The sequence below is a fragment of the Cyprinus carpio genome, chromosome B3, assembly GCF_018340385.1.
Source record: "Cyprinus carpio isolate SPL01 chromosome B3, ASM1834038v1, whole genome shotgun sequence".
Taxonomy (NCBI): Eukaryota; Metazoa; Chordata; class Actinopteri; order Cypriniformes; family Cyprinidae; genus Cyprinus; species Cyprinus carpio.
Genome location: NC_056599.1, coordinates 39,523,563 through 39,551,232, shown reverse-complemented (window position 1 = coordinate 39,551,232; position 27,670 = coordinate 39,523,563). Strand labels below are relative to the sequence as shown.

Genomic DNA, 27,670 nt, shown 5'->3' with positions numbered 1-27,670 from the left:
CTCCCCCAGAAAGTTCGCTTTGGTTAGCTGTTTCGAACTGCCAACTCCTGATTTTGGCCTGATTTTGTTCGAAATTATGTCATATCAGTTCTTTCTTCGATTTTGTTTGAAGTATATCGGGGCCTTAAAGCAAAAACTAGGCTATATTAGTCTGACTGACAGTAGTATTCAGGTAAATAATAGCCTGCAAAAAAATTTAAGAAATTAATCAAAAGTAAAATAACACTGCATAGTCTTCACTGTACAAACTGTAGGATTGATGCTTATTAAAGCTTCTAAAGTCATCCAGTCAAGATCAAAGAGCAAACACTGAAGTTTCACTCTTTTTTTAATCACTAAGGATACGGATGGCTACAGTTTTATTAGGCTTTCGTCACTTTAAGAACTAATGTGTGGATCCAGTATACTGACACATCAGATTTTCTCCAATATATCACTTTACCTCAAACATCTCGTTTTTATAATCCATGATAGACAAACGCAAAATCAAAAACAAAATTAGAATATAGCTGCAAGCAGCGATTACCGGGGTTCGAGCATTTACCAGGGCTTAGAAAGAGTTATGGTTTTAATGTCTAGGCCAACCTGGATGTATGGCTGACAGTAGAACACATCTAAAATGGAGAATAGGCTCACACATATACACACACACACAAATGAAATGGTTAAACTATTATATTAATAGTTTAAAGTTTGTATGTCATTGGCAGGTTTCATTGTAATCATAATCTGGCATAATTGTAAAAACTAATATTTGAACAAAATGATAAACTTTGATTCAATGCGATTTTAATTGTATTGCAGTGATTTTAAAATGTGTACAAGCAAACAAATGAAAAGTACTGTTTTTGTTCATTTAATGAGCCTATTAAAAACCTAGGACAAGTTTGCAAAAGTATGTTTTTGACATATTTGTGAATGTTTAATGAACGATTTGATTGACAGCATTACTCCCAGAGGCAAAGTTGTTCACAATGAGGAGATCTATCATATGATATGAAGGTCTAGTGTTTGTGTGAATGTATGAACATGTTCTACAAATTGTGGTCCTTGTCTATTAAAATTTTGTGTTTATGAGGCTTTTTTAACTGTTATAGCGCCACCTATGGACCAATCTCCATAAAACTTTGCATACTTGTTAAGAGTCAACTACCACATGTTTTCACAAAGTTTGATACAGTTTTGACTACTTGTTTTGGTTTTATAGGCTTTATATAATATAATTATAATTATATATAATATATAATTTTTTTTAAATTTGACCAAAGATTGAGCTTATACACATGTGTACCGAGTTTGGTGAAGATATCTCATTCTGTTCAAGAGTTAAAGCTAAAATAACATTTGGCTAATGTTAGCATAGACACTTTTTGGTGTACTATTTCGCGTAAGAATCAAAATTTCTAACTTTTTTCAATAATTATTGATATTGTGTGTGTAGAGATTATTTGTGCAGTGGTTTGATTCCGACTGGGTGAAAAACCTAGTACTAGTTCGCAAAAGTAGGTTTCAGATATAACTCAATTTTGCGAGAAAACGATGCGCCGTAGAGCAAAAAAAGGCGGTGTGCACTTTTGTTCGGGCTAACCCAAGGATTGCAACAATGGCATGTTTTTGAGTCTATGACAAACGGTTTACGAGCTACAGCCAAAAGTGTCTAAAAGAAAAATTTGTGTGTAGCGCCCCCTTTTGGCCGATTGGGCTGAGACTTTGATAGGTTCTCCCCAAATTAAGCTCTACGATCTGGCCAAGTTTCAGCTCTCTAGCCCTTACGGTTTGGGCTGCACGTTCAGTTCTACGGCGGAAGAATAAAAATAATAATAATAATAATAAAAATCCTAACAATTACAAGAGGGTTTCATCGCTGCATGCTCGAACCCCTAATTAATTGCACAAAACAAATGTACCATTGATGATGATATTGCATATAGAAATGATTGGCAAGTACAATTACCTTGATACTCTTAATGTAGCGATAATAAATTGTTAGGGTATCTTCTTAATTATTCCAGTATCTAAAGCAGATTCGATCACATCAGAGCTTATCAATACCACGGTCTTTTTTAATTAACCCCAGAGCTTGTTTAATACTGTATCCATTCCTACTTACAACAGAAGCACAGACGGATCAGAAACAAAGCTACATGACAGTATATCTTGCATCTGTGTTTCCTAAATACATTTTAAGTGGAAGAATAACTATTCATTTTAACAATGAAGAACACTGTTAAAATTAATTCTCAGTCTCTCTTAAAAGTGTTACAGTCTCTTCTTCAGCTTCCTGAACAAAACAGTTGGTAAAAACCTTCTACTTTCCTTCATTAAAGAGTAAGTAAACTACAAGTGACATACAATTAAAGACAACTGAACATAATATGAAACTCATAAGAAAGCACAATCAAATCATGCATATCATGAAGCAAAACGATACACAAGAATAAAACTTTGTGACATTGTTCTTTAGGGAGGAACTCTATCTTTGAGTTGATCTGAATCACAGCTGAATCTGCTGGTTTCGAAGATGAAGATGAACTTTATGCACTGTGAAAACTTTAGATAATGTTTCTTTGTCATGTTGCTTATAATGTCTGGTTAGAACAGATTTATCCAGATTATATGATACTGCTTGATGCATTATGGTGTCATATTTGATGAGGATGCAGCATCAGATCTGAAAGAGCTGGATCAGAAGATGATCTGCTTACTGTGAATGTTTTTTGTATGTTTGTGTAGATTAGATGATTGATTGAAACACTTTCCACATGCAGTGCAGTGATACGGTTTCTCTCCAGTGTGAATCCTCTCGTGTCTTTTCAGGTCTCCTGACCGACTGAATCTCTTGTCACAGTGTGAACACTTATAAGGTTTCTCTCCAGTGTGAATCATCTCATGTGTTTTCAGAGTTGTTGACCGACCGAATCTCTTGTCACAGTGGGAACACTTGTAAGGTTTTTCTCCAGTGTGAATCCTCTCATGCCGTTTTAAACAGTCTGCTGAAGAAAAAGTCTTTTCACACTCGGAGCAAATGTACTCTCTCACAGCAGTGTGTATTTTCTGATGTACTTTCAAAATTTGTAGACGCACTAAACTGTTAACACGCAAGTTACATGAAGGTGTTTTCTCCTTTGAATGAACTTTCAAGTGTTTCTTCAGAACTGAAGACCATAAAAACATTTTGCTGCATTGATCACATGTGTACAGTTTCTCTCCAGTGTGGATATTCATGTGTATCTTAAGGTTTGCTGATTGTGTGGAGCTCTTCCCGCACTGATCACAAGTGAATGGTTTCTCTCCCGTGTGGACTCTCATGTGATGCTCAAGACTTGTTTTGCGTGTAAAACTCTTTCCACACTGAGTACAGGTTAAAGATTTCTTGGCTCTTCTTTTCTTTAAATTTTTCTGTTTGGTTTGAGAGCAACTCAATTTTTTTTTTCCAATTTTGACATGATTGTTCTCCTCAACTTCACTTGTTTCTTCATTCTTCTCTTTTTCTTTAATCAACTCTGAAATAAAAGTAAAAATTGTGAAATGTGAACATAACGTAAACCCTGATGTAACAGTGCATGGCTCCAGACTAACATTTGAGAGCAGTGCCACTAACTTTTACAGATGGTGGCACCAGAAGCAGATTTGGTAGCACTGGGGGCTGGTGTAATGGGTATCAAAAATAAAGATAATTTAATAATAAATTACTACTGTTTTGCATTAATAAGCATGCTAATAATATTACATGTTTATTTCTTGGTAATACACATTTGACAGTAGAATATTTAGCTGGTAACGTGCAATATCTAATATTCAAATAGAAAATACATTCTACTCTTACTAAATGTACCATTATTATTCTAAAATATTATAAAGAACTGACTGAAAACTTCAGTAATTATAATGGATGTGCAATTCAGTCACAAAGTGAAGAAAAGTTTGGGTTTTGTGACTTTTACATTTACATTTACATTTAGTCATTTAGCAGACGCTTTTATCCAAAGCGACTTACAAATGAGGACAATGGAAGCAATCAAAAACAACAAAAGAGCAATGATATATAAGTGCTATAACAAGTCTCAGTTAGCCTAAACACAGTATACGTAGCAAGGACTTTTAAATAATATAATAAATAAAAAGAAAATAAATAAAAAGAAAACAGATAGAATAGAAAAAGAATAGAGTAAGCTAGTGTTAGAGGTCTTTTTTATAATAGTATAATAAATGAAAAGAAAATAGATAGAATACAAAAAGATTAAAGAGGTAGTTATTTTTTTTTATTTATTTATTTATTATTTTTTTTTTATATAGAATTAGAATAGTGAGTGAAAAAGTTAGAGGGTCAAATAAAGATGGAAGAGATGTGTTTTAAGCCGATTCTTAAAGATGGCTAAGGACTCAGCTGCTCGGATTGAGTTGGGCAGTTCATTCCACCAGGAGGGAACATTTAATTTAAAAGTCCGTAAAAGTGACTTTGTGCTTCTTTGGGATGGCACAATCAAGTGATGTTCATTCGCAGAAAGCAAGCTTCTAGAGGGCACATAAGTCTGAAGTAATGAATTTAGGTAAAGGGGTGCAGATCCAGTGGTGGTTTTGTATGCAAACATCAATGCCTTGAATTTTATGTGAGCAGCTATTGGTAGCCAGTGCAAATTGATAAATAGAGGTGTGACGTGTATTCTTTTCGGGTCATTAAAAATTGCATATTGATTGGTGGTTTTGTATTAATTGTAAAGGCTTGATAGAATTGGCTGGAAGACCTGCCAAGAGAGCGTTGCAATAGTCTAGCCTGGACAGAACAAGAGCTTGAACAAGGAGTTGTGCCGCATGTTCGGAAAGAAAGGGCCTGATCTTCTTAATGTTGAATAAAGCAAATCTGCAGGAACGGACAGTTTTAGCAATGTGGTCTGAGGAAGTTAGCTGATCATCAATCATAACTCCAAGGTTTCTGGCTGTTTTTGAAGGAGTTATGGTTGATGTGCCTAACTTGATGGTGAAATTGTGATGAAACGATGGGTTTGCTGGAACCACAAGCAGTTCTGTCTTGCGCAAGGGTGAGTTGAAGGTGATGGTCCTTCATCCAGCAAGAAATGTCTGTTAGACAAGCTGAGATGCGAGCAGCTACCGATGGATCATCAGGATGGAATGAGAGGTAGAGTTGAGTGTCATCAGCATAGCAATGGTATTGAAAGCCATGTTTCTGAAGGACAGAACCTAATGATGCCATGTAGACAGAGAAGAGAAGTGGTCCAAGAACTGAGCCCTGAGGCACCCCAGTAGTTAGATGTTGCGACTTGGACACCTCACCTCTCCAAGATACTTTGAAGGACCTATCTGATAGGTAAGACTCAAACCACTGGAGTGCGGTTCCTGAGATGCCCTTTGTCAGTAGGGTTGACAGGAGGATCTGGTGATTAACCGTGTCAAAAGCAGCAGATAGATCAAGCAAGATCTTAGACTTTTCTTACTACATTCACAAAAAAAGTGCAAAACTTTGACAAAATTTGATTTCTTGACGATCAGATGTATTATAATAGTTATTTTATAATTTCACAATATAAAGCAAGTAGAAACGAATGACTAATAAGTATTAGGTCTGGGATGATAAATCGATGCATCGCGAATCGAGAAATGATTCAGTATCGATTCTGAGATTTTCCGAATTCATTGCATTTCTTTCTTGAGTCAATTCTGAGCTTACTTTTGAACAGCGGCACTGCATGCTTTAGAAACAGCCGTACTCTGCTTGTTTCCAAATCCTTACCCACATTAAGCTCACATCATAAAACAGTCCCTCCAGGATTTTGCGATTCTACGATCGCTGAATTTATCGCATAATCAAGCAAACTCCAAAATTTTCGTTATTGCTGCAGATTTTGGGCTTAGACGCGTCCCATCACGTCATCGCAACATGCATTCAGTCAAAGAAAAGTTGTTTCTCAGTTCCAAAAATGGAATGAACAGCCTTGCGTTCTCATCATGACCGACTTACAAGAGCTACATTGCATAAATTAACCAAAAGCGGAACGAATCTGCACTACTCGTTCGGGCTATGCAGCGCAGTCCGTTTATCTGCTTGAGCCGGAGCCGTGGGCTGATCTCGTTCACGCGACACCGATATACACAGCGCTGGGAGATACAGTCAAATTCGCCACAGAGTCGATAACATCTCTGTGAAATCTTGTGAGAAGCATTCAAATTCAGTGCAGAATTCTGTTGAAGCTACAGATATCAGAACAAACGCCACTGATGTGGAAACTAGGGATGTAACGATTACCGGTTTGACGATAAATCATGATAAAATTCCCCACGGTTAGTATTACAGTTTCATATTTTAATTATCATTAAAACCGTATTAGATTTCCACGATTTGAACAACTCATGAAAAATAAATATAGTCCAGCATAAAGCGGTTTTCAGTAACAGTCTCACATGCGCACAGCATCAGAGTAGTTTCGTTTTGAGTGAAAACAGGGTGGAAAAGCTGGGAGGTTTTAAAAGAGTGCTAACGGAGTTATACAAATGAAAACTATTATTTTAAGTTGTAATAATATTTCACAATATTATTGTTTTTTCTGTATTTTTGATCAAATAAATGCAGGCTTGATGAGCAGAAGAGACTTCTTTCAAAAACATTAAAAATAGTAATGTTTCCAAACTTTTGACCTCTACCATATGTGTGTGTCGTTACTTTTTGAACATCTCCAACTCGTTTTAACAATACCGTGATAATACTGATAACTGTGATAATTTTGGTCACTATAATCGTGATAAGAAATTTTCATACTGTTACACCCCTAGTGGAAACCAGGAAAAACATTGTTCAATAAACACAAATCACCACCATTCACCATGAATTTAACATAGTAAAACTACAGGAACAACTTGTGGGAGAAAAAGTCAAATGTTTGAGTGTTTTTTATAGGGATGCACCGAAATGAAAATTTTGGCTGATACCGATAACCAATAATTCTTTAAATATGAAAGCTGATAACCGATATGTTGGCCGATAAATCTAAATCCACATTTTTACATAATTTTAGAGAGCCTGATTACCAAAAAAGTCTCACAATTAAAAAACATTAAACACTTCAACATAAATCAAACATAAAGCAGCCTTACAAAAAAATAAAATAATGCTTAAATAATGTAAACAAGTTACTGGACAGCATTACTTATGTGTTTAAAAAAAAAAATGTTCCATGGACAGTGGCGTAGAGGATCGGGGGGCCCGACGATAAGACGATGGAGTGTGTTGAAAGACGTCAATCATGTAAGGACTATAGCCAGAGATACTGTCAAAATCATTCAATATTGTCATTATTAAGAGTATTTAGCATTTCCAATTAATGTAGACGTGTTATTTTCTGGCTATTATTATTAGGTTACTTTTATTATTAAATGAATATTAAAATTAATTTGCTTCGCAACAATTTCTTTAGCGCATTACCGCATAACTGACAATGTTTAAAAAAAAATGTAAACAGGTTTATTATAGACTGCAGTGAATTATAGTATATTATAGTAAAATAAAATCTTTACACTCCAGTAGCACTTTATCAATGAAACAAAAGAGCAGCAGCTTTATTTTATGCATTGACTTTCAAAAACAATCTGTTCGACACAAAATATGTTTCTTCTCATTGTTTTCACTATGTTCGGGCCACAAGAGAAACCTTAAAGAAATAAATTAAAATGGTTATATATACCACATATTAGGAGATTCATCTCTGAAAGAATACGTGCTGTTAATGCATGCGTCGTCAGATGCCGAAAGCGCCGTCAGTTTTTATTTTCACTATTATGGTGAAAGACGTTCACCGGCATAAATTTGACTTGCACAAAGTTTGCACGTTGCTTGTATGATATCCACTGGCTTTCATGGTTTAAAACAGAAGTAGCCTATTTCCAATATTGCAATGCACCTGCACTACAACCCCGAATAGTCAGATGTAGGCATGGGTAGGTATGAGATTTTGACGGTATGATAACCTTAAACAAAAATATCACAGTTTCACGGTATTGTTGTTACAGCTCTGAAATGTGTTATTTTTAAATGACTGGGTTAAAACATACAGAATATTAGAAACAGTAGAATTAGGTTTTTTTGTTTTGTTTTGTTTCCTAAAAAGAAAAAAAATAAAGACTGACATCTTTATTTAACCTTAATCTGTAATTACAATTAAGTTTAGTTATATAATTCATATATCATTTATATCATTTCATATCATTTAGTTATATAATAATAATCATAGACATAATCTGTATATCATTTATATCATTTCATATCATTTAGTTATATAATAATACTTTGTTATACTATGTAAACTTTTCAGAAGACAGTCAGCTCCCCTCAAAAACACATTCATATAAACCCCCAAATCAATATTGAGGATTTTCTTCCAATAGTCTGTGCATCATGAACAGTGAGTGATCTGCCTGCTACAGTATTTTACTCTGTGCGTCTGTCTTCAGCACCTGTGTTAACGGGCATTAACGGACTTCATATTTTCACATTTTGACATTTTTTTATGACATTTTGGAAAATGATTGCATTGCAACACAGTTTGTTCAAGTCCAGAACAGAGAGTTGCAATAAGGCAAAAAAAGACAGAAAGAAACGCTGAATGTGAAGTGTACCCGGGCCTTCAGTTCGGCCATCCTACACAAACGTGACTGACCGCTCGCACCAACAGGAGGAGGGGTCAGTGTTACTCTCTACACTGCACTCAGCCTGAGGGATTACTACTCTTTCAGTCTATGAGGAGACACTGAAAACAGCGCATACCGCAGGAACGGTATAATGGAAAATTTTCAAATCGGGGTATACCTTGAAACCGGTAATCGTCCCATGCCTAGTCAGATGTGTTGTGGACACGCTCTTGGCTCTTCCTGTAACAACGCGCTGAAACACGGCAAATAAACCCAAATAATTCACAACTTTTTTATTACGGTAATATTCTCTTTATAATATTATGTTTATGACATTCCCAAATTCCCAATTATAGTTATTAATGTTGTGCATTGCTGTTCAATCTGCGTGTGCTGAAGAGCTGAATTAACACCAGTAAACTGAAGTGCTGCCAGCTTATTTAACTCAAGGAAACGCATCATATACTCAGATATTTATACAACATAAATATAATATTATAACTCATATGTACAAAAAGACCAAATGCACACGTGAACTCGAAATAAGTTACGTGCTAATCAGAATGTGGAACCACTAGAACATGGCTGCAGAGAAGTACTTATAGGGCATTTCCACTCCCTAATATATATTTGTATTTATTAAATTATATTTAGGCATTATAAATGAAAGTATTAATAGTTAACTTTATCTGCATCTCAACTACCTAGACAGCAAAAGTACATCTGTAAGACGTCTGCTAAAGATCTGGGAAACATCTGCCGTGTACTCTGATAAACGTCTCAGAAGCAGTTTAACATGCATTCTAATAAATGTTTGTTTGATATCTGACAGGAAACATCTTAATGACGTATGAGCAAGCACTCTTAAAAATACATCTTGCATATGTAAATACAGACATCAAAAGCCCTATTCGGACAGGACTAGTTTTACAGGGGGTCATTAGAGAAATTTGTTTCACAGACCTACTTGGTGATTTAAATCCCATCCGAATCTGCCACGTCTGTGTTTTTCTCACACAACCTCTGTAATAATTCCAGAGCAAATTACCTACTGTTTTTCAGCAAACTCAGTGATCCTCTGAGAAAACTAATCCTGTCTGAATGCGAATGTCTGTGATTGTCATTGATATTTTATTTCACAACGCGTTTCCTTGTGTGTTTTGGCTAGGGATATGCTGGTATCAAATTTTCCTGTTGCAATTAATTGCTAATGCTTTTATCACGGTGTACGGTATTATCACGGTATTGAAATTTAATTATAAAAAAATGGTCATAATACAGTATAACAGGTTAAATGTTTTTCTTATAACAAAAATAACTGAACATTTAAATACAATAAAGCAATACAGTTAAAAAATACAAGTCTTAGTTCATGTTAGCTCATTAAATAACACAGTTGCAACTTTCAATTTTAAAGGGGTCCTTTTATGCTCTTTAACAAGGTCTTGATTTTCTTTTGGGGGTGTACTAGAACAGGCTCTCATACTAGGTTGTTTGAAAAACACGTTATTTTTCACATATTTTACATTATTACAACACCTCTCTCCCCAGTCTGGCATGAACGACTAGAATAGTTCCTGTATCAAATGAAAGCCCGCCTGATTGACAGCACTCGGCGCCTGGTTGGGAAATATCATGCACCTTACCATAGCAGCCTGCTGTGAGCTTCAGTGTAAATATTGCGTCAAAATCAAATCAATTTGAGCACGATTTATACCAGGATGATTACAACCATTCTAAGCTCGTCTGCCTTGGGAACACTAGCGTGTCTCCGATATAGTGATAACACTCGTTGCCTTCTCTAGTGCAGCTCAACCAGGTCTCGTCCCATTCGTCAATCTTTGTGATATCACAAATCACGGAAATTATGCATTGTAGTCCAAACGAGTCGTTTGTTGTAGTTTTTGAAAAGTGATTTCTGTTAAATAAAATATCTCCTTTTGAATTGGACTTTGAGCTTTGTAACTTTGCAGATCTTTTTTATACTCAAACAGCAACATTACAGACTTAGGGTTCTATGATTTCCACGATGCAGAAAATGTGGACTGAATCGTGGAATCCAGTCATAAAAATGGAATTTACAGTTTAATGTGGAATGTCACGGAATTTGTCAAATTTTGAATGAATTAATCAAAAGTAGGTCATTAAACTTAAATCAAATCATGATATGGACTAGTATATGTAAATATTAAGCTGGAAAAGTCGATTTAAATATGAATCCTGCATGTTCTGTGTGTCTCTGTTAATGAATGTTTGTTTTACACACATATGGAAGCGCGCCTGACGCTCGCGGTGATTTCAGCGTCTGCGGTCTCTCTAAATAAGGAGGTGAACACATGAGAATCACTTCGTGAGCATTTGACCATTTGATTTGAGTAAAACTAGTGTCATATCACATACACAGAACTGTAAAGGTATTCACGGCAACCTGTCAAAATAAAAGTCCGGTTTAATTTTAAGACTAGTATTTGCCAGAAATGTATTACTATTGTTTAGCAGAATGTACATACTACTACTACTACTACTACTACTACTACTAAAAAGAAACAAACATTATTTTTAAGGAATAATCACACAACATTTCTTCCATGTTTTAATAGTAAATCCCCTTTGTTTACCAAAAAATAAAGCTTGTTTAATTTTCAATAATTAAAAGATAAATTAAATTAATGTTTTATGCCTTGATTTTATAACCAGAAAAAAAAAAAATACACAACAGAATTTCTGAGGAAAAAAAAAAACATTTCATAAGGCTATTTTTAGAACAAATTGAATAAATTAAGTTGTTTTTATGCATTTAAATAATTAGACATGCTAAAACACAGAATTAGGTTACAATAAAACATTTGGTGAGGAAAAAATAAAACCTTTTATAGGGTCCTAAACTTGTAATATTTGTTAAACTTTTAATAAATTGATGTGAAAATGTATGTTTCATGATTTTAATGATTTGATTAATAAAATTTAATTTAACCATTAAAAAAGGAGTCAAGAAAAATGAAACCGGAAAAAATGGAATTTGGAAAAAATAAAACGGATTTGGGAAAAAAATAAAACAGATTTCATAGGGCCCTACAGACTAACTAAAGTTGAAAAAGTGAAAAAGCAAAATAGCACCCCTTTAACAACTCATTATTAAATATTGGAATACCTAAGATGAATGAATGTTCAGAAGAATTTTTCATTGGCAATTTATGTTAACTAATGAATAAACTAATTTTAACTAATGAAGCCCTAATGTAAAGTGTGAATAACAATAAAGAATCAAAACACTTTCAAACAATATCTAGGACATGTTGTAGTCCAGATTAAAATGTAAAAAAAGTTAGAAAATTAATAGCCTATTAAGTCTAAATATTTAAGTATCATGCATATTCATTACCGTGATATATCGCATTACCGAACACCAGCACGTCTAGTTTTGGCCAACGTGAATTACCGTAGATCCTCTTACCGCACGCATGTTTGATATATTTGCCTCCCAGCAAAGAAATTGTTTGGTAATAATAATAAAAGTTATAATAACCAGAATAATTTTGTTAGGTAAACTGTTAAGACTGGCTATTGTTATATCAGTGTCAGGTAAGATTACTCACTTTTATTTATGCACTCAATTACATAATGACTTAATTACAGATGTACCATTATGAAAATTAAACATGGGTTTACTACAAAAAAAAAAAAAAAAAAAAAAAAAAAAAACAAAGTTAAACTACTGTAACCACACATTAAAGGGATAGTTCACCCAAAAATCAAAATTATGTCATTAATGACTCACCCTCATGTCGTTCCAAACCCGTGAGACCTCCGTTCATCTTCGGAACACAGTATAAGATATTTTAGATTTAGTCCGAGAGCTTTCTGTCCCTCCATTGAGAATGTATGTACGGTATACTGTCCACGTCCAGAAAGGTAATAAAAACATCTTCAAAGTAGTCCATGTGACATCAGAGGGTCCGTTAGAATTTTTTGAAGCATCGAAAAAAAAAAATTTTGGTCCAAAAATATCAAAAACTACGACTTTATTCAGCATTGACTTCTCTCCCGGGTCTGTTATGAGCGCGTTCACAGCACATCCGGTTCGCGAACGAATCACTCGATGTAACCGGATCTTCTTGAACCAGTTCACCAAATCGAACTGAATCGTTTGAAACGGTTCGCGTCAACAATAATCTAATCTTCTTGAACCAGTTCACCGAAGATTAACGGAGGTCTCACGGGTTTGGAACGACATGAGGGTGAGTCATTAATGACATAATTTTGATTTTTGGGTGAACTATCCCTTTAATATTTAGCATTTAGCTTCACCATGGTATTTGTTAGGGGTGGGAATCATCAGAGGCCCCATGATACGATATTATCACGATACATGTGTCATGATACAATATTATTGCAATATTCTGCGATATATTGCAATTTATTACCTTTTTCCAACTTCAAATTATGTCCCCAAACGAAAACATTGGCAACATCTGGTTTATTTCATTTCTCAGTTTGTGTATATCACTTCAGTTTTATTGTTGCAGTGCAAAATGGGATTGTCAAGCAGACAAACTGACCAACACTTTTGTGAAAACCTGCCTTAAATGTAAACAGGTATGCACTGCTGTGCTACTACAGGTATTTTGAACAACACAACTTGAACTTGTACAAAAAAAAGTTTTGCAGACCCTTCAGAAATTGGGGCATTTGAAAGCAAATTACTGTTAAATTTAAAATAAATAAAACATAGTCTTACTTTAAATTATATATACTTTTTAATAAATGTTCATTTTAAGCATTTAAATTAAACATAACATGTACTCTTAAAGTAAACAATGTGCTACAACAGGTATACTATATGCTCTGCTGTGCTCTTACTTTCATTTATTCCATGGTCTGTTGGAAAATCTTGATTCTGAATGGCTGGCAGGTATGCATTGAAACCGTTTAATGCTCTGGTAGTTCCAAGTTCGTTTAATTACCATGCTATATTAATGCACCGCTGCTTTACTTGACACACTCATATCACTTGCACAGAGAGAGAGAGGGAGAGGGAGAAATCCTGCTGCCCGCACAGAAACGTTCAGGAGTAGGCCAACATAAACTTATCAACGCTGCCCACTACTTTTATTAATAAAATGGATTAGATACTAAATCACTGCATTATATTCCTCAGCAACGAGGAAGTTAAAATCTCTGTTTAAGTAACTAAACTCATAGCTTCATTGTTTGTAGAGACAGACGCAGGTAATTCACACACACACAACTGTCATCTTTCTCTCTCTCGAACAAAAGATTGATAATTAATTCAAATGTTATAATTCTGTAATTCTATAATTCTGTAACTGATGAAAATAACCGTAATTTTTACCCATTCAGTCAAATATTGCACTGCAAAGATCAATACTAGTTTTAACTTGTCTATAACTTGGCAAATGAACATGGAATAAAGGCCCAGGTATAACGTTACTTCACTTTTTCGCGTAATGTTCTGTCTCGTGCACAGCCGCACCCGCACATCTTTCAACCACTGATGAGTGCAGACGGGCGAGCTCGACACATGCACAGTACCACCTACTGGACTTGCGCTCGGTCTCAACCACAGACTGTATAAAAACCTCGCACATGCGCTGTTGTTCTTGCACTGTCCCCGAGCCCTCCTGATGAAGATAATGACGTAATGCGGAAAAAAACTCAACCCCACCATCTAGTGGACTGTAAAAAAAATTATTTTATTATTCTACCAAATAGTATAATAAAATATCAATACTTGGCATCCATGTATCGATATAGTATCGCCGCAGAAAATATCGCGATACTATGCTGTATCGATTTTTTCCCCCATCCCTCGTATTTGTGTGATAATACTAATGGTAATCAATCCGAATGACTACAGGTGCATCTCAATAAATTAGAATGTTTTGGAAAAGTTCATTTATTTCAGTAATTCAACTGAAATTGTGAAACTCGTGTATTAAATAATTTCGATGCACACAGACTGAAGTAGTCTTTGGTTCTTTTAATTGTGATGAATTTGGCTCACATTTAACAAAAACCTACCAATTCACTATCTCAACAAATTAGAATACTTCATAAGACCAATAAAAAAAAAAAACATTTTTAGTGAATTGTTGGCCCTCTGGAAAGTATGTTCATTTACTGTACATGTGCTCAATATTGGTAGGGGCTCCTTTTGCTTTAATTACTGCCTCAATTCGGTCTTGCTTGGAAGTGATCAGTTTGTGGCACTGCTGAGGTGATATGGAAGCCCAGGTTTCTCTGACAGTGGCCTTCAGCTCCTTTTGACAATACCCCATAGATTCTGGGATTCAGGTCTGGTGAGTTTGCTGGCCAGTCAAGCACACCAACACCATGGTCATTTAACCAACTTTTGGTGCTTTTGGCAGTGTGGGCTGGTGCCAAATCCTGCTGGAAAATTAAATCAGCATCTTCAAAAAGCTGGTCAGCAGAAGAAGCATGAAGTGCTCCAAAATTTCTTGATAAATGGGTGCAGTGACTTTGGTTTTCAAAAAACACAAATGGACCAACACCAGCAGATGACATTGCACCCCAAATCATCACAGACTGTGGAAACTTAACACTGGACTTCAAGCAACTTCCTCCAGACTCTAGGACCCTTCCTTCAGACTCTAGGACCTTGGTTTCCAAATGAAATACAAAACTTGCTCTCATCTGAAAAGAGGACTTTGGACCACTGGGCAACATCCAGTTCTTCTTCTCCTTAGCCCAGGTAAGACGCCTCTGACATATTATTTCCGTTTGAATTTTTCTGGATTGTTTTTTTTTTCCATTCTAATTTTTCTCCACTCCGTTTTAATAAAGTTTATTAATTAAAAAGCAAGTCTAATTAATTAAAGCCATAAAACTGAAACATTTTCACATCAATTTAATAAAAGTTTAACAAAAATTATATGTTTTGGGGCCCTATGAAATGTTTTATTTTTTTCCTCACCATATTTTTTAATGTTACCAAATTCTGTGTTTTAGCATCTAATTATTTGAATCCATAAAACAACTTAATTCATTCATTTTTTTTCTTAAAGAAGCCTTGTGATTTTTTTCCCTCAAAAATTCTGTGTTGTGTATTAAATTTTTTATGGTTATCAAAAGAAGGCATGAAACATTAATTTCATTTATCTTTTAATTACTGAAAATTAAGCAAACTTTTTTTGGCAAACAAAGGGAATTTACTATTAAAATTAAAACATGGAAGAAATTGTGTGATTATTTCTTAAAAAATAATGTTGGTTTCATTTGAGTAGTAGTAGTAGTAGTAGGCTATGTACATTCTACTGAAAAATAGACCAGACTTTTATTTTGGCGGGTTGCCGTGAATACCTTTACAGTTCTGTGTATGTGATATGAGGCTAGTTTTACTCAAATCAAACGGTCAGAAGCTCATGAAAGCTCTTTCAGAACAGTTCTGGAGATGTTGTTCATGTGTTTTGTGTACAGAGACAAGAGAAGCTGAAATCACCGCAAGCGTCACACACGCTTCAGTGTAAATGAAACCTCGCATCTACGCCGTTCATTGGAGTCACGCAGAACATGCAGGATTCATATTTAAATCGACTTTTGTGGCTTAATAGTAACAGATACTAGTCCATATTGCTATTTGATTTAAGTGTAATGACCTACTTTTGATTAATTCATTCAAAATTTGACCAATTCCGTGACATTCCACGTTAAACTCTGAATTCTGTTTTTATGACTGAATTCCGTGATTCCATCCGCGTTTTACGCATCACGGAAATCATAGGGCCCTACAATTATACCAGCACAATGTATACTCTCACACTTTAACTGCTTCTATTCTTGAACACTTAATGATTATCTAATCAAAATAAAAAAGCAGCGCTGAGTCTAGGAGAACTCACCGGTATCACACACACTCCGGATGCCTCGCATTCAACTTGAGTAGCGGTCTAAAACAGTTTATTTATTCACCAAACGGACACAAGTTTACTTTAAGAGTGAACAATGAGGCATGGATAAGTTTGAAGTTTAGTGTTTAAAACACGGAGCAAACAGAAAGAGTGATCTATATTATAGCTCTATAAATGAAGCATACAGACTTTATTACATCCACAGAAAGACAAACGTTTCGATGAAAATGCTCAATATACAATTCATTATGTACATTAACAACGATTCGGGGCGAATATAATGTAATTTAATGGAAACTATGTGAATGGCGCTCTGTGGCACAGCAGGATTTTCTGTCAGCTGTATTTAAATCCGGGTCTGAAGTTTCAGCATGCAGCGTCACGTGTCTAAACAAATAGCGCGTGCTGTCAGTGATTTCAACCACTAGAGGCCGCTCTCGCACTGTATAATGAAAACAGACCCTTCTCAGTCGCTCCAGCAATGGGTGCAACCCAGAAAACTATCGTCATGGATTTTTGACGATAACCGATTGTTCCGGCAATCAACTATTGGTGCCGATTAATTGGCAAAACCGATACATCGGTCGACCTCTACTTGACACGTCTGTGTGTGGTGGATCTTGATGCCTTGACCTCAGCCTCAGTCCATTCCTTGTGAAGTTCACTTAAATTCTTGAATTGATTTTGCTTGACAGTCATCATAAGGCTGCGGTTCTCTCGTTGGTTGTGCATCTTTTTCTTCCACACTTTTTCCTAGCGCTCAACTTTGTTAACATGTTTGGATACAGCACTCTGTGAACAGCCAGCTTCTTTGGCAAGGAATGTTTGTGGCTTACCCTCCTTGTGACGGGTTTCAATGATTGTCTTCTGGACAACTTTCAGATCAGCAGTCTTCCCCATGATTGTGTAGCCTAGTGAACCACGCCGAATTGAGGGAGTAATTAAAGCAAAAGGAGCCCCTACCAAGTATTGAGTACATGTACAGTAAATGAACATACTTCCCAGAAGTCCAACAATTCACAAATTTTTGTTTTATTGGTCTTATGAAATATTATAATTTGTTGAGATTTGAGTGAATTGGTGGGTTTTTGTTAAATGTGAGGCAAAATCATCAGAATTAAATGAACCAAAGACTTATTCCTTATTCCTGCTTGCCTTGCTGCTGTTTTGTGATCGTAGCTCCGTGTAGCTTTGTTTTTCTGTAGAATCTTTATATTACTATCACTCTCTGTTGTTTAAAGTGAATATAACTTAAAATATAACTTAATTCCCACCATATTTCTGATATTATATATCAATCTAATCTGATTAATTTGATCGTTCACTTTTATTTTAAATCCGCGAGTGCAGTGCACATGCATCGCGTTAGCACTCGTTAGCTTGTCATTAGCGTTTCCATTCGTGCCTATCGCTGTTTTCTTTCCTCCTCTCCTCTCTCTCGTTACTCTCTCTCTCCGGTTTTCACGAGTTCATCAAACAACTGTGGTAAGAATCTTTCATCAAGCACGGTGAGTAATGGCTTCTCCTGCTATTGTTATTTGCACTGCTTGCCACATGTATAGTTTATCTATCTCTGTCGGTGTCAAGGGATTCACATGTGATAAATGCAGGGAAATAGTTAGGCTGACAGAGAAGATTTCAGAATTAGAGACACGCATCCAAACTTTAATTGAGGACAGTAAGAATGTGAGGGCTATAGATACGGCTTTGGATGCGTCTAGCTCAGGGACTCCTGTACATTGTTCGGTTCCAGTAACAGGGCCTTTGCAGCAGGGCAACTGGGTGACTGTGAGGCGGCATAGTAGCGGGTCTAAAGCACCACTCTTCTGTTCCGATCAAAAGCATTAAACAGGTTCTCCCCACTCAGTGATGCACCCACTGAGAAACCTGATGAAAGTGCTCTAGTTATTGGCGATTCTATTGTATGGAATGTGAAAATAGAGACACCAGCCACCATAGTCCAATGTTTACCGGGAGCCAGAGCACCTGACATCTTAGCAAATTTTAAAAGTGCTGGCTAATGCTAAATGTAAATACAGTAAGATTGTTATTCACGCTGGCGCTAATGATGTTCGACTTCTCCAGTCGGAGATCACTAAAAATAACATTAAAGGGGTGTGTGAACTTGCAAGCATGATGTCAGACACTGTAATATGCTCTGGTCTAGGGATGGGCGATATGGGCTTAAATATGTATCACGATAATTTTTGATATTTACTGCGATAACGATATCAATGACGATAATTTAGGGAATCCTGTTTTTTTTAGAGAAAAGTATTATCTTTCCTAGTTTTACCCAAAATAGGGTGTTGTGAGCAGTACACACAACTATTTATTTCATACTGGAAGCCGGAGGACGCCCTCGCGCAGAAACTCCACATATGCATAGTAGAACGGGGGAAGTCGTGGCCTAACGGTCAGAGTGTTGGACTTGCAACCCAAGGGTTGCGAGTTCGAGTCTTGGGCCGGCAGGAATTGTAGGTGGGAGGAGTGTATGTGTGGCTTTATTTCCACCTTCAACACCACGACTGAGGTGCCTTTGAGCAAGGCACCGAACCCCCAACTGCTGGTTGCAAGTTCGAGTATAAATGGCTGCCCACTGCTCCGGGTGTGTGTTCACTTTGGATGGGTTAAAAGCAGAGCACGAATTCCGAGTATGGGTCACCATACTTGGCTGTATGTCACGTCACTTTCACTTTCACTTTCACTTTAGAAGTAATGCTCCAGGAAATCACTGATATGGACAGAGGTATCCAGTGATCGCTGTATCGGCTCCTATAAGAAAAAAAACTTAGGAGCCAAATAATTTTTTTAGGTGCCACAGAATAAATGTGTTTTATTTATTTTACGATTATTATTATTTATTTATTTACATTTCAATCATACTGTCATGTGTTTATGTCTCATCTTTTCTTGACTTTATCAGCATTTTAATCCATCTTGTAGATGACCTGGGAACTAAGGTTCACTTAAAGTGGGAACTAAATGTCTTTTCCAGCATGAAATCTACAGTCACAAAGAATTGTTCTTTACACAGAATCTGTACCAGTATCATGGAGCATAAGCATCACCTGGCCACTGAGTGTAGCTTGGGCTCCTCCTACATGAGACATTTCAGTAAGTTGTACTGTAGGCTCTCTTATAAAATAGCCTACCTTTTGATGTTAATTCATGTTCATTATGTACTTTATTAGTAAAGAGAAAGATTAAATGGGTTCACTTGCCCTTGAACTGAGGCGCTAAAGCTGAAAGCTGTTGTACATGCGGCAGGTCCACACTCGGTGTAGTTGTGTGTATTAACCTTCGGCCCGAGTTCGTTTTATCACAGACGCGGCGCTGCTAGAATGAAGCAAATCATCCGCCTGAGAAAACTTTTTTAGCGGTTAAATCCTGAGGAGCTTTCGGCGGGTAGTCGCTAGTGGCGACCTCAGCAAAAACGTCACTCGCAAATTAATATTTATGGTCGCAAATGCGACTGTTTTAGTTGCAGTTTGGAGCCCTGGAGAAAAAGCACGTCAATAAATAATATCATTGTTGGACAACAGGTTTGTAAATGACTCATACACATGTAAAACTGTATTGCACACGTGCTACTGTAGTACATTTACTCAAGGCTCAGACCGATTTTTGTCGCACTGTACAGCGTTATCCAAACCTGTTCCAGATTGTAGAAGGAGCTGCTCAATTTCACGTCCGCATTCCTTCACATCACTCCACACAGTCGCACACAGAAATGTGTCATCAACTAGACTTTATCGTTATTATCGTGGGAAGACTAATTTTTATCATGGGGAGAATTTTTACCGGTATATCACAAACGATAAGATATCGCCCACCCCTACTCTGGTCCCCTCCCTGCTTACCGTGGTGATGAGATGCATAGCAGATTGTCATCACTCAATGGCTGGATGTCTAAGTGGTGCCCGCAGAATAACATAGGTTTCATAGACAATTGGACGAGCTTTTGGGGCAGACCTGACCTGTTGAAAAGAGATGGTCTTCATCCCTCCTGGGGTGGTGCCGCTCTTCTCTCTAGAAATATGGCACATAGTCGTAGAGTTTCTACTTGACTAACTGGGGCCCAGGTCAGGAAGCAGACAGACTGTCTAAACCGACCGTCTGCTAGCCGCCTCACGTCACAGAAGTCAGTTAATTCTCAGCACATAGAGACTCTTTCACCTAGATATCACACTATAGAGACTGTGTCTGTTCCCCGGGCTAGAAAATACAAAAAACATCCAAACCAATTTAAGAGCAAATGAGTCTACACGCCAAGATTACTGTTATAAACATGAGCCATGTCCAAAAGGTAAAGGGGGAGATGTTGCTTCAATTTATAACAATGTTTTCAGGATTTCTCAGAGGGCAGGCTTCAGGTATAACTCATTTGAAGTATTGGTGCTTCATATAATATTATCCAGAGAAACAAATGTTAATGATAAATCCCCTGTGATGTTTGTGCTGGCTACTGTATACAGGCCACCAGGGCACCATACAGACTTTATTAAAGAGTTTGCTGATTTTACATCCGAGTTAGTGCTGGCTGCAGATAAAGTTTTAATTGTTGGTGATTTTTAATATCCATGTTGATAATGAAAAAGATGCATTGGGATCAGCATTTATAGACATTCTGAACTCTATTGGGGTTAGACAACACGTCTCAGGACCTACTCATTGTCGAAATCATACTCTAGATTTAATATTGTCACATGGGAATTGATGTTGATGGTGTTGAAATTATGCAGCCAAGCGATGATATCTCAGATCATTATTTAGTTTTGTGCAAACTTCATATAGCTAAAACTGTAAATTCTACTTCTTGTTACAAGTATGGTAGAACCATCACTTCTACCACGAAAAGACTGCTTTGTAAGTAATCTTCCTGATGTATCCCAATTCCTTAGCATATCCAAAACCTCAGAACAACTTGATGATTTAAACAGAAACTATGGACTCTCTCTTCTTTTCTAGCAATTTTAAATACAGTTGCTCCTTTACGCTTAAGGAAGGTTAAGGAAAACAGTCTGACACCGTGGTATGAGCACACTCGCACCCTAAAGAGAGCAGCCCGGAAAATGGAGCGCAGCTGGAGGAAAACAAAACTCTTGAGGTATTTCGTATTGCTTGGAAGGAAAGTAACCTATCTTACAGAAAAGCATTAAAAACTGCTAGATCTGATTACTTTTCGTCTCTTTTAGAAGAAAACAAACATAACCCCAGGTATTTATTCAATACAGTGGCTAAATTAACGAAAAATAAAGCATCAACAAGTGTTGACATTTCCCAACATCACAGCAGTAATGACTTTATGAACTACTTTACTTCTAAGATCGATACTATTAGAGATAACATTTTAACCAAGCAGCCATCAGCTACAGTATCACATCAGACAGTGCACTATAGATCCCCTGAGGAACAGTTCCACTCATTCTCTACTATAGGAGAGGAAAAATTGTATAAACTTGTTATATCATCTAAACCAACAACATGTATGTTAGACCCTATTCCATCTAAGCTCCTAAAAGAGGTGCTTCCAGAAGTCATAGATCCTCTTCTGACTATTATTAATTCCTCATTGTCATGGATATGTCCCCAAAACCTTCAAACTGGCTGTTATTAAGCCTCTCATCAAAAAAAACACAACTTGACCCCAAAGAACTAGTTAATTATAGACCGATCTAGAATCTCCCTTTTCTGTCCAAGATACTAGAAAAGGTAGTGTCCTCACAATTATATTCCTTCTTAGAGAAAAATGGCATCTGTGAGGATTTCCAGTCAGGATTTAGACCATATCATAGTACTGAGACTGCTCTCCTTAGAGTTACAAATGAACTGCTCTTATCATCTGATAGTGGTTGTATCTCTCTACTAGTGCTACTGGATCTTAGTGCTGTGTTCGACACTATTGACCACACTATTCTTTTGCATAGACTAGAACACTTTGTTGGCATTAATGGTAGTGCATTAGCATGGTTTAAATCGTACTTATATGCCTGCCATCAATTCGTAGCAGTGCAGTATGGAGTACCTCAAGGCTCAGTACTAGGGCCGTTACTCTTCACGCTTTACATGTCACCCTTGGGAAATATCATCAGGAAACACGGCATTAGCTTTCACTGTTATGCTGATGATACTCAGCTCTATATTTCTTCGCGGCCCCGGCGAAAACATACCAATTTTGAAAAACTAACGGAATGCATAGTCGATATAAAAAACTGGATGACGAGTAATTTCTGACTGCTAAATTCTGAAAAAAACAGAGGTGTTAATTATAGGACCTAAAAGCTCTGCATGTAATGACCTAGAACGCTGTCTAAGATTTGATGGCTGCTCTGTCAGTTCTTCGTCATCAGTTAGGAACCTAGGTGTGCTATTTGATAGCAACCTTTCCTTAGAAAGCCAAGTTTCTAGCATTTGTAAAACTGCATTTTTCCATTTCAAAAATATATCTAAATTACGGCCTATGATCTCATTGTCAAATGCAGAAATGTTAATCCAATGCGTTTATGACCTCAAGGTTAGACTATTGTAATGCTCTATTGGGTGGTTGTTCTGCACGCTTGGTAAACAAACTCCAGTTAGTCCAAAATGCAGCAGCTAGAGTTCTCTACTAGAACCAGGAAGTATGATCATATTAGCCCGGTCCTGTCAACACTGCACTGGCTCCCTATCAAACATCGTATAGATTTTAAAATCTTGCTTATTACTTATAAAGCCCTGAATGGTTTAGCACCTCAGTATTTGAATGAGCTCTTGTTACATTATAGTCCTCCCACGTCCGCTGTGTTCTCAAAACTCTGGCAATTTGATAATACCTAGAATATCAAAGTCAGCTGCGGGCGGCAGATCCTTCTCCTATTTAGCGCCCAAACTCTGGAATAACCTACCTAACATTGTTCGGGAGGCAGACATCACTCTTGCAGTTTAAATCTAGATTAAAGACCCATCTCTTTAACCTGGCTTACACATAACATACTAATATACTTCTAATATCTAAATCCGTTAAAGGATTTTTAGGCTGCATTAATTAGGTAAACCGGAACCGGGAACACTTCACATAACACCTGATGTACTTGCTACATCGTTAGAAGAATGGCATCTACGCTCATATTAGTCTAGGGCTGTGCAAAAAATCGAATACGATTTTAATGCACATCTCTTCAGTAAAGACGCTCCTGTGATTAGTAGTATATCTCCAGCACGTGCGTTCAGATCAGGGTTGCCAGGTTTTCACAACAAATTCTGCCCAGTTGCTTCTCAAAACTAGTCCAAAACTAGCCCTATCGCGTTTCCAGGAGGTTCCCTGATAAAAATTGCATCCCGGGGTTAAAATATACGTTTTTGTCAGGGTTGCCCTGGTAATATTCACATTTTAGGGGCTAAATATCATGTTATTGGTATTGGGGTCACTTCAACACGCGAACATGAAAAACAACCGCAGACTTGGCAACACTGGTTCAGGTGGAGCGGCATTTACTACACAGAGCCGTAATTTAGTGGCTATATATAATGTATCGATTTTAAAATCGCAGGCGATTCTTTGTCGATTTTGAAAGCGATTTCGTGTAGCTTGTCGGTGGACTACGGCTCTGTGTAGTAAATGCCGCTCCACCTGAACCAGTGTTGCCAAGTCTGCGGTTGTTTTTCATGTGCTCTGTTTGTAGCGACCCCATTAACATTAACATGATATTTAGCCCCTAAAATCTGAATATTACCAGGGCAACCCTGACAAAAACCTATATTTTAACCCCGGGATGCAATTTTTATCGGGGAACCTCCTGGAACCCGATTGGGCTAGTTTTGGACTAGTTTTGAGAAGCAACTGGGCAGGATTTGTTGTGAAAAGCTGGCAACCCTGATCTTAACACACGTGCTGGAGATATACTACTAATCACAGGAGCGTCTTTACTGATGAGATGCGCATGAAAATCGTATTCGATTTTTTGCACAGCCCTATATTAGTCTGTTTCTCTCTTATTCCGAGGTCACCGTAGCCACCAGATCCAGTCAGTATCCAAGTTAGAGGGTCACTGCAGTCACCCGGATCCAGTATGTATCCAGCCCAGATGGTGGATCAGCACCTAGTGAGGACCTCTACAGCCCTGAAAGACAGCGGAGACCAGGACAACTAGAGCCCCAGAGACAGATCCCCTGTAAAGACCTTGTCTCAGACGACCAAAGGGACAAGCCTGGAATTGAACTGCTGGTTTCGTCTGGTCAGAGGAGAACTGGCCCCCCGACTGAGCCTGGTTTCTCCCAAGGTTTTTTCTCCATTCTGTCACCGATGGAGTTTTAGTTCCTTGCCGCTGTCGCCACTGGCTTGCTTAGTTGGGGACACTTCATTTACAGCGATATCGTTGACTTGACTGCAAATTATTGCACAGATACTATTTAAACTGAACTGAGTTGCTTGATTGCATATTTTTGTACAATGATGAACTGCCTTTTGAATTTAATTTTGCATTATTGACACACTATTTTCCTAATTAATGTTGTTCAGTTGCTTTGATGCAATCTTTTTTGTTTAAAGCACTATATAAATAAAGTTGACTTGACTTGACTTAAACTACTTCAGTCTGTGTGCATTGAATTTATTTAATACTCGAGTTTCACAATTTGAGTTGAATTACTGAAATAAATGAACTTTTCCATGACATTCTAATTTATTGAGATACACAATGCACATATACAGACTGCGTTATCTCTGTGATGCCCAGATGTACAAAACAGACCCTCCCACCTCTGTGATAAACACGGAGATGTTAGTCCCGTCCAAATTGGTACATGAAAATCGCAGGCGTCAAGTGGTAAGAATCAAAACTCAAACGTAGTTTAGAAGACTAGTCCCATCCGAATAGGGCTAAATAGACATCTCTGAGATGTTCTCAGATATTTCTTGAGACGAGGGGGAAAAAAAGATTGGATAGGGAAAGCTCTGGCTTCATGTGGACGTAGCCTGAATGAATGGTTCACTAACTAACTCATTAAGACAGTCCTTTACTGCCACCTACTGGCATAACAATGTAACCTGCAATGAAAGCACCAAAAAATCGCTAACATACAGACATTTTTCAAAATCAGGTAGCCTACGCCAATATTATATATTGAACAATAATAGCCATTATAAACTGTATTTATTATATATTATTTAAACAAGTTCTAAACTGAATGCCATATACATATAATTTGTGTTAAAAAAAATCTTAAAATAGCATTTTTTTTTATTGCAAACAAGTAATAAGATTGCAATATGATTATTATAACTGCAATAAAATATTTAACTAGTTGAAATTACATTTTACAAATGAAATACTGTTTTTTTTTCTGTTAAAATTTATATACACTGAAATTTCTTGTACTTTGATAATGTGTTCATATTCAATTTTGCCAGTCATTGCATAATTTTCATGTGTTGTACTTTACTTGAAACCATTTTGTTTTATTGGTAGCCTATATATTAATGCATTTGTCTTGTTTAGATTGTTTTTTAACTACCCATATCATATTACTTTTTATATTTTGTTAATAAATACGATGAATGACTAAATTTGTGTGTAGTATAAATTATTAGGCCTTCATATGTTAAGGTAGGCTTATTAAATGGACAACAACCAGAGGTCAGCAACGCAACGAGTAAGGTGAAAAGTAAAAAAGCGCTGGTAATAAGATGAATATTAATATTTAACACCGTAAAGAAAGCATTTTGATGGCATCATGCAAAGTACCTGTCTGGACGTGGTAAGTACGTTTTTAAAACGTTGGAAGGAGACATGTGAACGTGATAAACACGTTTCAACAACGTTGTGAAAAAAACGTATATAACGTCAAAAAAACTACATTCAACGTTATCATGAACTTTTCACAACGTGGAAAAAAAAAACACTTTTTACAACGTTGTTGAGTTTGCTGGGACAGTCATTAAAGATGAATGAAGAATAAACACTAACCTCCTTGATCCTGTTTTATTTTGCAGGGTTCTGGTTCCTCGTGTTTTATTCTCCAGGTTTCTGGTTCCTCGTGTTTTATTCTCCAGGGTTCTGGTTCCTCGTGTTTTATTCTCCAGGTTTCTGGTTCCTCGTGTTTTATTCTCCAGGGTTCTGGTTCCTCGTGTTTTACTCTCCAGGTTTCTGGTTCCTCATGTTTTATTCTCCAGGTTTCTGGTTCAGTCGTGTTTTCCTCACTCTCTTCTTTAACAAACACCATCTTCACAGCAGCAGATCTCAGTTCAGATGATACTCCTCCAGATATTCCTGCTTGCTTTAAAACTAAGTCACGACTATGAGGACGAGAATATTAAAGGTCTATTTGCTGACCTGATTCAAAAACAGTATTTTTCTCTTTACCGAAACAACATTTCGAACATACTGGATTGAAATAGCACCACAACAAATCAACCGAGAGCGCGGTGAAACTAATATTCTTCCTCCGAGGTTTAATGGTGTTTGGCAAACAAACCTATGTGTGTTAGCGCCACCCGCTGGACTGGAGTGTGAAGCGGCGCGAGGATGAAAATAACACGGGAAAATTTACTGCGCCGGTTTTATATATATATATATATTATTAAAGTATAATGTATATATATATATATATATATATATATATAACTTTAATAATACATTTAAAGGGCTTAAAATTATAGACTCGCGTGGTATTTGATCAGCATCAACAGTCTTCGTGTGTGAGGATTGGAGGATAAAAACGAGCGAATTTATTAGTCATATATTCTATTGAAAATCACACTAAGTTACAGCATGTAAATATGGAAATTAAGATTAATGAAAACACATGATGTTAAGATGTAGCCTTGGGAAAAAAATTAACTAAATCCAAAATATTAAACAGGTTTAGCAAGAAAAACTACATCTTAGGGTTATGTGTCCACCTGGAACTCAAACAGTTGAATGAAAGGTAGGCTAATGTGAATCAACAAAATAAGATATTTTGAAGATGTTTCTGAAAAGCTGCTTCTGAAGATTAAACTTGATAATAAAATTGCTATCGCATTTTGCAGTGTCTAACATCAGATTCTGTGGTGAAGAGAATATTTACTAAAGAAGATTTTGCTTTATCCCCCCTTTTTAAATGTAAAATCCAAAATTACATTAATGGACAGAGTTAATCCTATTTAATCTTACATATGATTG

At 36.7% G+C, this 27,670-nt stretch overlaps 1 protein-coding gene across 1 annotated transcript; it reads right to left on the bottom strand.

The window, feature by feature from the left end:
• Window positions 1-1,267: 1,267 nt before the first annotated feature.
• Window positions 1,268-26,976, bottom strand: LOC122136615 (zinc finger protein 239-like). The gene is made up of 2 exons (XM_042720985.1): window positions 26,474-26,976; window positions 1,268-3,503 (listed from the first exon to the last, which is right to left on the bottom strand). The coding sequence occupies exons 1-2, from the start codon at window positions 26,727-26,729 to the stop codon at window positions 2,686-2,688; spliced, it is 1,074 nt and encodes a 357-aa protein (XP_042576919.1). The 5' UTR covers window positions 26,730-26,976; the 3' UTR covers window positions 1,268-2,685.
• Window positions 26,977-27,670: the final 694 nt, after the last annotated feature.